At 42.8% G+C, this 15,255-nt stretch overlaps 1 protein-coding gene across 1 annotated transcript in view; it reads right to left on the bottom strand.

Annotated features, from left to right (window-relative positions):
• Positions 1-3,694: 3,694 nt before the first annotated feature.
• The window catches only part of GPC4 (glypican 4), a 141,013-nt gene continuing 129,452 nt past the window's right edge, over positions 3,695-15,255 (bottom strand). Inside the window, exons 5-9 of the mRNA XM_020969850.1 lie at positions 9,359-9,489; positions 9,108-9,254; positions 7,793-7,929; positions 6,156-6,331; positions 3,695-6,068 (exon numbers count right to left, since the gene is read on the bottom strand). Of these exons, the coding sequence (XP_020825509.1) occupies positions 5,857-6,068; positions 6,156-6,331; positions 7,793-7,929; positions 9,108-9,254; positions 9,359-9,489 (803 nt within the window). The 3' untranslated portion in view covers positions 3,695-5,856. The remainder of the gene's footprint in view (positions 6,069-6,155; positions 6,332-7,792; positions 7,930-9,107; positions 9,255-9,358; positions 9,490-15,255) is intronic.

Here is a 15,255-nt window from a genome sequence, read left to right as displayed (position 1 = left end):
ACCATTTACAAAGGACACTGAAAATAGGAGGATTGTCCAGGACTTGAGTCCATACCACATAAAGATCACCTTAAGGAAATGGGCATGTTGGCTTTGGAAAAAAGAAGGCTGATAGCTATGTTGAAATAATTGTCACCTGGAAAGGGGGATCAAACTTGTCTGGCCTGGCCCCAAACAGCAGAATCAGGAGCAATGGGGAAGCACCTTTAGGCTTGATGAATGCTGGGAAAAACTTCTCAGTAATTAGAGCTTATCCAACAGTGGAATGGGCCACTTCAGGAGACGGTGGGTTCCTCCTCCTTGAAGGCGTCCAAGTGGAGCCTGCAGAGTTATACTGGGAATGTCCTTGTGAATGGGTTGGGCTATATGGACAATGAGGTCCCTCTAACTCTCAAATTCTGTGGTTCTTTCAGCCTGTAATCTGAAATAGGAGCTGTTTTTATAGGTGGTCCATAACTGAGTAGCTAAAGTTTTACTACCAAAGGTCAGTCTTTTTTTTTTTTAAAGTGATAACTTAATAATGGTCAAATAAACCCATGAAACAAGGGGCAAGATCTTGCTGGGAACCCCTGAGCCTTTAACATGTACTCATTTATTTACTACTTGTCTCTCCCGTTAGAATGTAAGATCCTTGAGGGCAAGAACTGGGTTGCTTTTTTTTTTGCCTTTCTTTGTATCCTTAGTGCTTAGCACATTCTTATTATGGAATTTGGGCATCTTTTCCTGTGGTCAATAGGTATAGATCCTCCTTGGCAAGTTGTTTGCTTCCTTTCAATATGTGTGTGTGTGTGTGTGTGTGTGTGTGTGTGTGTGTGTGTGTATAATCTGTATATATTTTATATATATACACACACATATATATATATCTATATATATAATACATATACACACATGCATATGTGTGGGAACCAGTTAGCTTATTATAGTGCATAGTATGATAGGGATCCTATCCCTTTTTTCTACCATCCATTTTCTCCAGATTTTGTTTTTTCCAGTCCCCAGTGTTTTTTCGATGTGAGTCTATCAAACAGTCATCTTTTGTATTAATTGGGTTCTATTTCTGGGTTCTCTATTCTGTTCCATTGATCTATTTCTCTATTCTTTCCCCAGTACTGGACAGTTTTTATAATGATTGCTTTATAGTACACTTTGCTATCTGGTGGTGCTAGTCTCTCTCTACTGATTTCCTTTTTCATAGCTCTTGACATTCTTGCATGATTATTTTTCCATATTCATTTTGTTTTCACTTTATCTAATTCTGTGAAATAACACATTGGTTTTTGATGAGGACTGCATTAATTCTGCAAGTTAAGAATGGGAAGTTTGACCATTTCCATTGTATTTGCTTAACTAAACTATTGCAGAGGGGACACCATTCCATTTATTCAGCTCTTCTTTAGTTTGTCAAGAAAACATTTTGAAATTGTCTTAGGGTAGGTCACACATATCTTGACTATTTAATGCCCAAATACTGGAAACACTTGTCATTGTTATAAAGGGTATTTCTCCATAATTTTGTCTTGATCCTTTATAGTGGTACCTGGAAATGCAGATGAATTGACCTTATCCTGTCACTTTACTCAAAGCATTTATTAATGCCATTTTTTTTGTTGATTGTTTGGGGTTTTCTAGGTATACAACTATGTAGTTTGCCAATAGAGATATTTTTTCATTGGTTTTCACTTCTTTTTCATGATTTATTGCTAAGATTTCTTAAAGTAGGAAAAATAGGAGGGGCAAAAGTATAAGTCCCTGTGTAAATTTGTTCAGTGGGAAATACATACATATATACCTCACTGATTCAAATGCATACCATTTCCATATCATGGAAAGATGCTTCTATTCCTGTTTTTAAAATGTTTAGCTTGAGTGCCATATTTTGACATATCATGAAGTTATTTTCTCTTGATGTAATTTTTTATGGATTGTTTCCCTCACATTGAGCCACCATCTACATCTTAGACATGATAGATCTTTTTTTCCTTTAACATATTGTTAAATTCTATTCGGGAATATTGACTTAGTATTTAGGTCCTTATTATATTTTTAAATCTAAAAACTTAAAAGAAACAAACCCTGATTTCACATCCCTATCTTTGAGAGTAGAAGGCAGAATGGTACAGTAGAAAGAGCACAGGATGGTTTGAAGTCAGAGGACCTGGGTTCAAATCCCACTTGCTAGCTGTGGGACCATAGGCAAGTCATTTAAGCTCTCTGTGCCTCACTTTCCTCATCTTTAAAATGAGAGAATTGGAATGGTCTCTGGGTTCTACCTAAATCCATGACGCTATGGATCCAGTCCAATTAGGACTGGGACCTCTAATGGTCTCTCCAGCTCAGAGAAGTCTCCATGTTGTTGAACTTCCAAGTCAATGCAGCTTTTCAGGGCTACTCCCAACCATTAATATTGGGATAGATTTACGTTTCAAATGGATTTACCCAGTAGCCTTAGCCATTGGCTCTCTCCCTTGGTTAAATACACACATACGTGCACTTCAACACACTTTTTGGAATGCACAGAATTTGTAAGTAACTTTATAAAACAAAGAGCTCATATGCCGTAGACAGTCCTTGGGAAAAGGCTACTCCAGTAGAATTTAAATTCAGTAAGACAAGGATTATTTTGCATTTCTTTGTGATCGTAGCATGTAGTGTGATCCCTTGTACATAGCAGGTGTTTCCAGGACTTTTTCTGCCACCTGACTCTCTGTATACCCCACTTGCCTTGGGGTGGCAACATTTTTTTTAGCAGAAAGAATATCATGTTTGGAGTTGGACGACTAAGATCTGAATGTTGGTTCTGGAATTCTATGTGAGTGAAGAATGGGTCTGATTTTCGTCCCCTGTAAAATGAATTGGACTAGCTGATCTCTAAGGTGCCTCCTAGCTCAAAGTCCCTGTAGAATGTAAGAGACCGTTTTGAATTTGTCTTTGAATTCCCAGTGATGGCTCAGTGCATAGCAGGTAATCAATAAATGTATGTTTTATTAAATCTTATGACTTCACGTTTGTTTCCCCTGGTGCTTCCAGCCTTCCAGCTGGCAAGAAGTCCAAGGGATCTCTGCGTAGCCCTAGTGGGAAATATCTATAAACCAACCCATCTCTAATTTATTGCAGGGTTCAAGTTGAAAAGCAAGAGACAATTTAAATAATAAATGAGTATGGGAAAAGGAATGCAAAGAAATGTGAAAAAACCAAGAATGGAGCTGAAAGCAAACAGCTGGACAGAGTTCAAAGTCAGAACTAAAAAACAATCAAACCAGGTCTATAGAGATAGGCTTTCTTAAGCTCCATTTGATAAGCCAGATTAATTTAAAGATAAAACCAGGCTAGGTGAAAAAGAAAATTCCTTATGGCCAAGGAAAGTTACACAAGTCTTAGCATCCTTTTTAATTTCTAACAAGGCACCTTAGTTCTTTATGAACCCTACTGGCCCCACCCCACTCCCCCAAAGTCCTTCAGTGCCTCACTATAGTGGGGAGGCGTCCATGGTGTCTTGCTGGCTATGCCAGCAGACCCCAGGCTCTGGCCAATCCTACCAAGGTGGAAGAGGTGTAATATTCCTCACTGGAGGAAGGGGACGCACTGATGGAATTGGGAAGTATCTGAAATACATTATTTGCATATACCCTTTTCAGTGTTACATGGACAAGAATTTTTTTATTAAATGAAAGAAAGAAAAAAGCCACACCAGTTGGAATATGCCTATTTTATTAACATCATGCTTTAATAAATAACTGGCTACATCTAATAAAATTAAGCCTCTGTTTACAACAGCCCCAAATATTCCATTTTCCCCATTTTGCAGACATTTAGTGTAAAACGGTGAATGAAATGTTGACCCTGAGCTATCAAGTACTTATGCTTCAATATAAAAATAGAGAATTATTCTCACATGACCGAAGGTATGCACTATGACCGACAAACCTCTTTCTAGGTTCTAGATTCTGTATCATTGGTTAGGTTCCTAATGGGTGTTGAAAACTGGAAGAGGCTTGTAGATCATGTTTAGTCTTTGTGCGGACTTGCTAACTATTTTGAAGGTGATCTATTATGTCTTTCATATTCTTATGAGTTGCCACATGGCCTTCGCTCTGATTTAGGGATAAGAAGAAGAAAGGATTCTTCTGGAGCCAAGGCTGTGACTATTCTATTGAGGGGCCAAGAGAAAGAAGAGCCTTTCCCAAGGTGCCCTAAGGACTGCAGATCACCTGTGAAGTGTGGTCTAACGGCTCTACCTATTCTCTGGAACTGGGCACTAAGGTCATGCTAAAATGGTTTCAGATTTGTTGGCTGCAACACGGCTGCTGTACCGTACCACTGGCTTATTAATCAGAGGGCCAGGGCAGTGTAGTGGGGGGGGGAACCCTCAAATAAGCCACCTTACAATCTCTGAGAATGAAGATCTCTCAATGAAATTCATACAAGCATTTGTGACTGAATGCTGACTCCTGCTGCCCCAATCCATGCTGCTTCAAGGCCAAGGTTGTGGGCTCAATTCTTACTAAAGATCAGAGAGATAGCCTTGCCTTATTCCCCCATCCTGCACTGGATTAGGGAGGTTCCCCCTTATTGCTGCTAGCCATATACAAAACACATGCCCCTGGTCTAGAGGGGGGTGGGAAGAGAATGAGCCTGTGGCAAGACCATTCCTCTAGCATGCCCTCCTGATACAGTGGCAAGGGTTCTTCTGCAAGGCCACGTGACTGCATTTGTCACTCATCCATGTTGGTACAAACCCCCCCCCCAAATCTGAGGTTTAGACACACTGGACATACTGGGTGCCTTAAGCTTTTGAAGGGAGCACGATGTGGAACTATGAAGAGAACTGTCTTGATTCTTCCACTTGGCTAGCACCCTCATCTGAAAATTATTTTATTTACTTATCCGTGCAGTTAGCTCCCCCAAACCCCACAACTGACTGTAAACTCCTTAAGGGCAAGGGCTGGTTCACTTTTGCCTGGTATCCCCAGTGTCTGGCTGGCATCTAGCACATAACAGGCGCTTAGTAAATGCTTGTTGAATTGAATTGAGATCGAATGTAAAAACTTAAGTGAGTTTCACTTTAATTACAAGAGATTTCAGGGAATGGCCCACAGATCTTAGCTTATGCAAAACTGGGGCTCAGCAGCCTCTTCCAATAACCAGCTATAAATGAAGTCTATATAACCTGTTCCTGGCATTAATGCTTTATACAATCGGGCATATGGCTCCCTAGCCAATTATGCCTTCACATTTGGCTCTACTGTATAATAGAAAACAAATTACCTTCCACTTCTCTCCAGATAAAGCAACTACCATAATGTGGCTAAATGGAAATGTTGCTGTGTAAAACATCTTTCTGCTGGCTGGGTGTTTTTTTGTTTTGTTTCATTCTGAATAGCTAAGTAAAACCTGCCCCTGTACTGCGAGTGCAGATTTCCAAAAGGCAGGCTTGTCTCATGCCAAGAGGGGACTCTGGTTTTCTTTTAAGAAACACAGTGAGATCTTAAATGGAAAGAAAGGGAAGAAAAAAAAGAAACAAACGACCCCACAAACAAAACAAAAAACCGATAGAGTGATTCAAACAAATGCACAGCTAGCTACAGCTTGGTATATACACTTTGTCAGCCACGTTGAACAATGCTTCTTGGGTGGGCAGGACTGACTCTGAGTCTAACTCCTCCTTTCACCCTCCCAAAACAGTGAATGAAAAAACCAGGTTGCCATTTTAATTAAACCAATGGCCATAAAAGTAAAAACTGTACACGGTTGTCCATTAATTTAAAAAGCCAAGTCACTAGGATGGCATAAAAAGTGGAAACTGGCGTGCCTTTTAGCATGGGTAGTGAAAGTCTGTTGTTCAAAGTGGTTGAATTATCTCCATTGTCTTTGCATAGCCAAGAACAAGAGGCAAAGGGCCTGGGCAGCATGCGACCAGCAAATGGAGCTGGCAGCCGAGTTTTCGACCGCATTTTTACCATTAACCACTGTTTTCCCCACACTGTCAGTCACGTTGAACTCAAACTCTGAAGGGCAATTCTGATATTCGCAGCCGCTACCACTGCCTTCACCACTGCTTTCATCACCTAGGAGGGACAAAACACACAGGTTTGTTGGGGCTTCTCTTTGCCATGAAAGGTATCCACCAGTAACCCATGACCAAAGCAACCTACTAATATCAATGAAGTCCACGTCATTCCCATTGTAGGCATTCTTCATTTTGCTGGTCATTATCTGGAGAGACATAATTTGGCGGCGGATCACCATGTCTGGCTTGGTGATGTCAACTTCAACCTCAGGATTATTTCCCTGATTGGCTAATCCGTTTCCAGTCACTGCTAAGAGATACCTAAAACGAAAGTCAATCTCAATTGAGAGGAACAGTAAAGTATACGAGTCTACATGATCAAGTCATGTTAAGCCTATTGATAACTATCAGCTTGTACATGGATCTTCTTTCTTTCAAAAGTCTTTCCCCTCCCCCCAAAACAAAACTGAAAAAAAAATTATACATATTTATATATAATGTTATATTATATATGTGTGTGTGTTTGTGTAATTACATGTGTATATATACATATATACGTATATATGTGTGATAGATATATATATATACATATGTATATGTATATATATACACATATGTATATGTATGTGTGTATATATATATCAACCAGAGCACAGAAATCTGATTATCTACATTAACATCTTTATAGACTCTTTTAAGGTTTCTGAAATATGTTCCTTCAAGCCTAAAAAGTAAATAGTGCAAATATTATCATCCCAATTTTACAGAGGGGGGCTTAAAAGGTTAAAAGAATTGCCCAGGGTTATATAACTAGTGAACATGGAAGCCAGGATTAAAATTCAGGTCTCTCCTGACTCTAAGCCCACCCAGTGTTCTTTTGATTATCACAGCGCCTACTTTTTGGAGCCTTATTTTAAGGTATGCCCCCTTTGCACATTGTACAATTCTAACCACCTCGACAAAATACTCACTGCTCCCAGATCCTGTCTTGATTCTGCCATGCATTTGCATGGGCCAAACTCTATGGAATAGATTCCCCACCTACGTGCCTGTCTATCTGAACCATCTACCTCCTTCAACATGCAGCTCAGGTTCTGTCTCTTAATGAATCCCTCTCTAATCTCCTGCAAACTGACATCAGTTCCTCCTTGCTTGGATTACTTATCCCTTCCACCTACTTTGGGGACAAATCTTCCCTCCCCTCCCCCCTTCCCCACTAGAACGTGAGCTCTTTGATGTCAGGGACATGTTATTTCTTTGCTCATCTTCCTCTAGCATCTGAGGGCAGGGTCCTGAATACAGTAATGTCTTAATAAACTTCTGTTGAATTGAACTTGCTCTTAAATCCAGACACCAATCTATAGGCACTTACTAACTGTGGAACTTATAGGCAAATGGCTTCACTGGTCTGAGCCACAGTTTCCCCATCTGTAAAATGAGGATAATAATACCTGCCTGTACCTAATGTGTGGAAAATGTTCTGGATGTACTTTTGTTCTGCCCTTTTTTCAGTCATGTTGGACTCTTCATGACCCCTTGTGGGGTTTTCTCGGCAAAGATACTAGAGTGATTTGCCATTTCCTTCTCCAGCTCATTTTACAGATGAGGAAACTGAGGCAACCAGGGTGAAGTATACTTACAGGAGCTATAGAATGGGAACCATTATTATGACTACTTTTAGGGATGGTTTCAAAGTTCTTCTGCCTGGAACCTGGCCAAGCCTCTCCCCCAAACCCCGCCCCGCAAAACAAAAGCTGGGCCCTTGTGTGTGCCCATCCCAACCTGCTCTTTGCATTTCCATTCCAGCATTCGTCCTCACTGATATGCTCAGGTGCCATCTTCTCATCGTTACACATGGTGCTCGGGAGGGAGGACCAGAACTTTTTGGCCTGCTTTAATTTCTCCTTGACATCTGTAACCTGGTAAAAACAAGCCCCCGGTGTGAATCACACAACCACCTTCTCCTCCCCCTAATACCATATGGGAAAAAATACCCCTGGAGAAAATCAAATCCGATCTCAGAAGCTTTTAGGCTGGGTGAAAATCTTAAAGCTAGCATGAGGAGGAAATAACCATCACGTTGATGCTTTCATTAGCACCCCTGAGACATAGGATCAAGTGAAACAGACTGTGATTGCTATCATCAGGAAGGAAAGAGGGAGGGAAGGAAGGGAGGAAAGAAGGAATTGTTGCCGGTAGACAATTAAGCTGACTTCAAGTAGCCAATTTTAACTTTGTTGCTATTAGGTGGCTATGGTCACTTGGACCAATTCATTGGATAAAATTTAGAGCTGGAAGGAAGCTCAATCGTGTATGGAGCACTGGAGTTGTGGAAGGGTCTGGAGAAGACTGGAGGGGGTAGGGGGACAGGAACATGTGAGCTGTCTAAGCATTTGAAGGGATTTCACAAAGAAGTACGATCAGACTTGTTCTGCTTAGCCCCAGAGGGTAAAAGATGCAAAGTGGCAGATTTGAAGTTAGCTGTAAGGAAAATCTTAATAAGAACTGTCCAAAGGAGGAATGGGCTGATTTGGGAGGTAGTAGCTTCTTCCTAACTGGATGTTGTTAAGCATACGCTAGGCAACCATTTTAGGGAGAGGGATGTCATAGAGGATGTTTCTATTCAGCCTCTTCAGGTATTAGATTAAGTTTCCCTGCTGTGGGCCAAAATCTCCATGGGCCTTAGTGGTGGTGGGTCTGAGTTTTCCTGCCCTGTGCATCTTGTTTGCTGTGGCCACATACTTGGCATTTCTCCTGGTGGTAGGGCCAATCTAAGTCTATAGTGACAAGGCCATTGAGAGATATCTTGGCCTATATTTCTGATCTGGAGGATCATGTGAACCTGCATCCCCAGGGCCAGGTTTGAGAGTTCCTGATACATGATGCTGGGAGTTTGAAGACATTATAAAGTCTGCCACATCAAAGTTTCCCCAGTGACTTTTTAAATGAGATAGGAACAGTAAGGAGAAAATAGCTCCTTGCTTCTTAAGCTCGAGGAGCCAATAATCTGATGAGGTCCAGCTTACTACTTACTATATATCCATTTTCATTCACCTGGACAGCCTCATGGATACCCAGCTGGTAAACCCCTACTCACCAGTCTGTCCAAGCTCGTGCCGGCAGCTGTGGTGGGTCGTTCCTCTGGATTATATGGCCGAAAGCGGGCACTGAAGCCACTTTCAGGAACCGAACGAGAGGCTCGGCCTGCTGGGAGGGCCTTGGGGAGTCCACAACCTTGGAAAACCTGCATCAGATGGATCACAGTCATGTTAGGAGAGGAGACAAAGTCTCCTGAGGAACATGCAAACTATCTCCCTACCATCTAGGCATCCATCCTGGCCTCGTTACCTTCTGAGACACCTGCACGCTATTTTCCTGCATGTTCATGATGGCATCAGAAATCTTCACATCAATGGGATCCATAACTGACTCGATGTTAAAGGGCCCCTCGAGTCTCTCTGCTACCATCAACATGGCATCTAGGCAGGGAAGAGAACACAGGGCCGGGTAAAAAAATCAGCAGCATGGGCCTCTGGCAACCAATCTAGATTTTAAAATATGTGTGTGTGAGATGATATAGTATATATATAATTATTATCTCTCTTGTCTGGAAAAGAAGCAGTCATACACTGTACTTTATTCAGTTATGCTTTCACATTCTTTCCATGTACCAAATAAGTATATCACATCTCTCCAAATGCTCATGTTTCTTCAAGACTGCTCACTCTCTAAAGGGGAGACATGGCCAAAAGAACACTTGGTTCTCCCCAATCAAGGCCACCCACGATTGGGCATCTTCCAACTGCTGTCATGTTAAGAAGTTGCCAGGGACCACATGGCTGACAAGCCAAGGGCCATGCCCCTATGTAAGACACAGCAGCTGATTCCCCACAATTCCCTGGGGGGGCTTGGTGGACCTTGGAGGTACAGACACTCGCTCTGATTGCCAGGCTCAGAAACACGAAGCTGGAAGCTAGGACCTGGGACCCATGGACTCTGGGCTTTGACCTATAGGAGAAGGGCTAGGAAGCTCTGGCTGAGTATGAGAAGACGTAGAAATGAAAGTCAGGCTGGAAGGTCTCCTTGAAATTTTAAAGAAGGAAAAAAAGCAATTTCTGTTCCCAGTGGGGAAAAAAAGGACAATACTAACAGCAGTTCAACTTCAGATAGGGCTTTAAAGGTTTACAAAAACCCATTCCTTTGCTCTTTAGTGTCAGGGCTGGTTACTCCTTTTTGTTTTTGTATCCTCGGTGCCTAGCATAGTGCCTTGCAGAAGGAATGGGCTTTCTAGCTGCTTGTTGGACTGAATGCCTTATAACAACCCTTTGAGACAGATTGCACAAGTCTTGCCATTTCCACTTTACAGATGAGTAGACAGAGTCTTGGAGATGAACTGACTTGCCCATGGTCACACAGCCAGTGAGTGTAAGAGCTGGGATGCGAACCTGGGTCCAAGAGCTCTTGGGTCACTCACACTCCTTCTGCTGTACTGTCTCATTTCCTCATGCCTGAAATAAGGGATGGGACTGAACCTAGGATTTCATTGCTACAGGTAACTCCCAGATGAGGAATCTCCCTGCACCTATGAATGCTGGCGTCTTCTCTGCAATTTATAGCCTTGAGAAAGTTGCCTAGCATGGTAAGAGGTTAAGTGACTCCTCTAAGGTCACAGGGCCAGGACCTGAACCCAGGGCTTCCAGCTTTCTCTCCTCCAAAGCATGCTCTCTCTACTTGGAATGACCTTCAAGTAAAAAGCCAACCCAATTCAACCCCTGTGGCCCATGCTCTTTGATCCTATTTTCAAAAGAAATGGATAGTGGGCATAAAATGGGTTAAAAGCTGGTCTCCCCTTGGACAGTTGTACCACGTGCCACAACTTTCCACTGTCAAAACTACTTCTCCTTCCTCACACCTCCTTGCATGTCTTGGATTGCTATAGGGTCCAACTCAGCTAGCTGGATACCACACCCATTCTGCAGAAGTGAATGACCAACACTGCATCAGGAAGTCATGAGTCATTGGTCCTCACTGCTTTGTCAGTTATGCACTGTGTAATCTTTGAGCAAATGATCTCACCTCTTAGTAATTCTCATTTTACAGATAAGGAAACTACCTCACTAGGTTGCTAGAGGATTGCAGAACACTCACATTAGAAGGGACTAGAGAGAGCAAACCCCAGCTCTGCAGTTTTACAGATGGGAAACTGGGGTCCAGACCCTGGGAAGGAACTTGCCCAAGGTCACGCGAGTAATACATGACAGAGCTGGGATGCAAATCCATGTTCCCTGACTCTATAGTCCAGTGTTCTTCACCACACTGCCTTTCTGTTAAGAGAATCCAGCAAGAAAACAGAGACAACACACTCTATAACCACCAACCACCATGGGAAAGGGCAGGACCAGAAACATCAGTGCCACATGGTAGAAATGGGGGAGGGGATGATGGCAAACATATTTGTTTGAAAAACATTCTCTTCTCACAAAGCTATCTAATGTATGTCAAGCTACATGGGATTGATCCAAAGATAGCCCCAGTCCATCCCCTATGCTTGATGAATAACCAAAATGCCATGATCAATGACATATTAGGGTAATAGACGTAGAGCAAGAAGGATCCTTAGAGGCCATCTGGTCCAACCTCTCTTCATGTTAGAGAAGGAAACTGAGGCCTAGAGGGGAGAAGTGATTAGTCTACGGGTGGGGAACCACATGTGGCCTTCTAGATCCTTATGTGCAGCCTTTTGACATTCAGTCCAAGCTCATACATGGGATCCCAGATTTAGAGACCTCAAAGTCATCTAGTCCAACTGCCTTATTTTATAGAGAGGGTGATGCTGAGGCCCAAAGACAACAAAGAATACAGTTAGAATTCAAACCCAGGTCCTCTGACTCTATCTCTAGCACTCTTTCCCCTACACCATGCAGGATTCTTTTTTCAGGTACTTCAGTCTTCCCTTGAAGGGCACCACTAAGTAAATCCAGGTCACTGCTTAACCAACTTAAGTTGAAACATGCTTACTCATTCAAAATTAGCCCCTGGAATATGCAGAATACCACATTCACCCATCAACCCTCTTCAATTCCAACCCAGAAGAAATTCTCTATGTAGCGTCCCGATGGACGGCTCTTGTCAGCTAACCTGGAATGCGGAGGTCATAAAGGGTGCATTTCCAGGAACTGCATGTTTTAAAGAGGCGATAACAAATAAAAGAGAATTCCAGCTTGTATTACTGAGGGATCCCGTAAAGTGATAGTCCAAACCTAGGGAGAGATTGCTTGCTGTGAATCTGCCATTGCCTTGGAGGAGAGAAAAATGCCTTTGATATGCCAGCAAAGGGTGACTTTTGTAAACAAGTGGAGTACAACCAAAACAAGTTCATCATTGTCAGGGCACTGGGGCTTTCCCATCCATAAAGATCCCAGCGGAGCTGAGAAGTCATCACTGCCTTTAAAGAAAAATACGACCAATAGACAGACAGGCAAGTGTACAAAATATGTCTTAAAAAAACCCAGAAACCACACTCCATCTAATTTTGTCCTCATTCCCCTAGAGGCAAGGAACCCCTGCTGTCCCCCCACCCCCAGCCCCTGATCACTAATGTGTTTGTGAAAAGTAACACCAACAAACCCCAATTCTTCTGGCTGCTTGGCGTCTTTCTAAGCTTGGGGCTGGCCAGGCCATACACAAGAGCATGGGAATGTAGGGCAAAGGGGGTGCTGCCTTTGTTGCTGCTGGTGCCATAGTGTTGCATGGATCACGGCTAAGGAATGCAGGGCCCTGTTTTGGCCGAGAGAGAGAGAGAGCGCAAGAGCGAGAGAAGAGTGCATGCATTGGCTTCCAGCTAAGTTACCAAGACTGGCCATAAAATACCCAGGGGGCTAATCGTGGGCAGTAAATGGCAGCTCACCAGTGTGGGCCACAGATATGGCCAAGTAGATGCCAGCAAAAGTGGAATGAGAGTTTTTTAAAGGAAAAAAACCACTTATTTGGGCTTAAGGGTTTAAAAAAACTATTATTATTATTTGCGGGATATCTGACTGGCTCCTGCCTCCTGCTAGCATTTGGCTGGAGTTCCTGCCAGCAATCTTAACAGTAAATTCCCTCTGGCAGCAACATTTGACATTAATAAGGCTGGCTATAATTCAAGATAATGTTAACACAGTTCTAGAATGTGGCAAAGAAGTTGCACCTAGGTATAATTTACAATTTTCTTGAAACTGACTTTTTTCTTGGGGGGGGCAGGGAGGACATGGAAGGCAAAGGGTTCGGTTGTTTTTAAACTCCAGTATGCCAACTGATCTCTTCTAAAAATGACCACAAGGTCACAGAATCATAGATTTGGAGCAGGGATGGTCCTTGGAGGTCCCGTCATCCAATTATTTCATTTTCCAGATAAGAACTGAAACCGTTAGAAATGAAATGATTTGGCCAAGGTCACACAGTAAACAGCAGAGGAGTAGGATTTGAACTTGGGTCTTTGGACTCCAAAACTCCAAGCTCTTACCACTACACCACATTGGTTCAGGTCACAAGATCTTGAGCTGGAAAAGGACAGAGGAAACCCAGGCCCATGTACACAAGGTAATTGGCCCAGGGTCAGATGGGTTGGAATTCCAGCAGAGCCGGCCTTCAGACCCAGACCCTGCCCCTCCATGGCCAATGCTCTTTCTACTATGCCAGTCTGACTCTCTCTGACTCTCTCTCTCTCTCTCTCTCTCTCTCTCTCTCTCTCTCTCTCTCTCTCTCTCTCTCTCTCTCTCTCTCTCTCTCTCTCTCTCTCTTTTTTGATGTTAAGTATTTTCCACTTTCTCTTTGCTAGCAGCAGGGGGCAGTAGTGGTGGGCCTAGGATTTAGTTTTGTTCTGCTTGGCCCCCAAAGGGCAGAATCTAGAGCTCTGGGTAGACAACACAGAAAAGTAGATTGAGGTTTGTTGTCAGGAAAACCTTCCTCTCTCTCAGTTGGAGCTGTCCAGAAGTGGAAAGGGCTGCCTTGGGGTACAGTGGGGTACCCAGACAATTTAGCTGCCTTCTCTCAAAGGACTTCCAACCCTGAGGCTGCCATAATGAAGAAATGTGAGGGTAGTCGACTATTTTCTAAACGATTTTCAAAACTGAGCAGGAATTTAATCCTTTCTCAAAGAGAGAACTGTTTATGAATGTGGAATATAATCAATATATTAGATGTTAGGGCCCACATGGACAAACTGGCCCATTTGCAAACTGGCCTGTTAATCTGGAGATGAGCTGGTTTCTTCTTAGGACCAATAACTTGTTTTTGAAGGTGGGAGGCCTTTACTTCTCATTTCATCAGCATGGGGAGGTGCCAGTGTGGCGACTTGTTCTATGAAGGTTGGCAACTTATCTCTAACATATGTTTTAGATAGGTGCCTGAGTGGGGTCTAAGAAATTCAGTGGCTTTGTCCATGCTTACACAGCTTCAGTGTGTGTGTGAGACAGAGAGAGAGAGACAGTGAGGGCAGGACTTAAATCCAGGTCTGGTGCTGCACTGCCTCGTAAGCATTATTAATCCCATATCCCAATCGTTGTGATTTTCTTTTTGTCTTTGCCTCTGATTTCCTTGCTGTGGAACACTCACATCCCTCCAAATAGACAGATCACTAATTGCTCTGTAACTGATAGTCTCAGAGAATCAATGTACTGAAGAGCGACAAATATCCATGTAATCACACATGTGCCACCGAAGCCAAACAGCTCCCTCCCGTACTTCTCCCTCCCCTGACAAATCCTGCTGTAGGCATTTATTAGCTCTGTGACGGTGAGTCCATTAACTTCTCTGAGGCTTTGTCTCCTCATCTGTAAAATGGGGAGAATAATAGCATCTAGCTCTTTTATTAGCTGTGTAACCATGAGCCAGTCAGCAAAACTGTCTGAGCCTCACTTTCCACCTTTGTAAAACAGAACCTCACTCACAGGGCTACTGTCGGCGTGAATGAAGTTAAGTCCTGTAAAGTTCTTTGCAGACCTTCAAGTGTTAGAACAATGTGAGCTAATATGATTTTGTTCTTATTCTTCTCATTTTGGGGGGATGGATTTCAGAAAGAAAAAGCCCTAGGATGAGTTGCTAATCTGCTTGTCTGATGGGGAGGGAAGGGAGGGGGGTAATGGAAGCTCTAACCCAGGGTCTAGTCCATGGAACTTGGAAAGAAAAAAAAAATTACATCTTTAATTCAGCATAATTGGTTTCCTTTCTAATCCTGTGCATGTTATTTTGTGCATTTAAAAACC

This window comes from Phascolarctos cinereus, unplaced genomic scaffold, assembly GCF_003287225.1.
Source record: "Phascolarctos cinereus isolate Bilbo 61053 unplaced genomic scaffold, phaCin_HiC Scaffold_8;HRSCAF=390, whole genome shotgun sequence".
In the NCBI taxonomy this organism is placed as follows: domain Eukaryota; kingdom Metazoa; phylum Chordata; class Mammalia; order Diprotodontia; family Phascolarctidae; genus Phascolarctos; species Phascolarctos cinereus.
The sequence above is the reverse complement of the archived record's forward strand: the minus strand, read 5'-3'. Positions and strand labels throughout refer to the sequence as shown.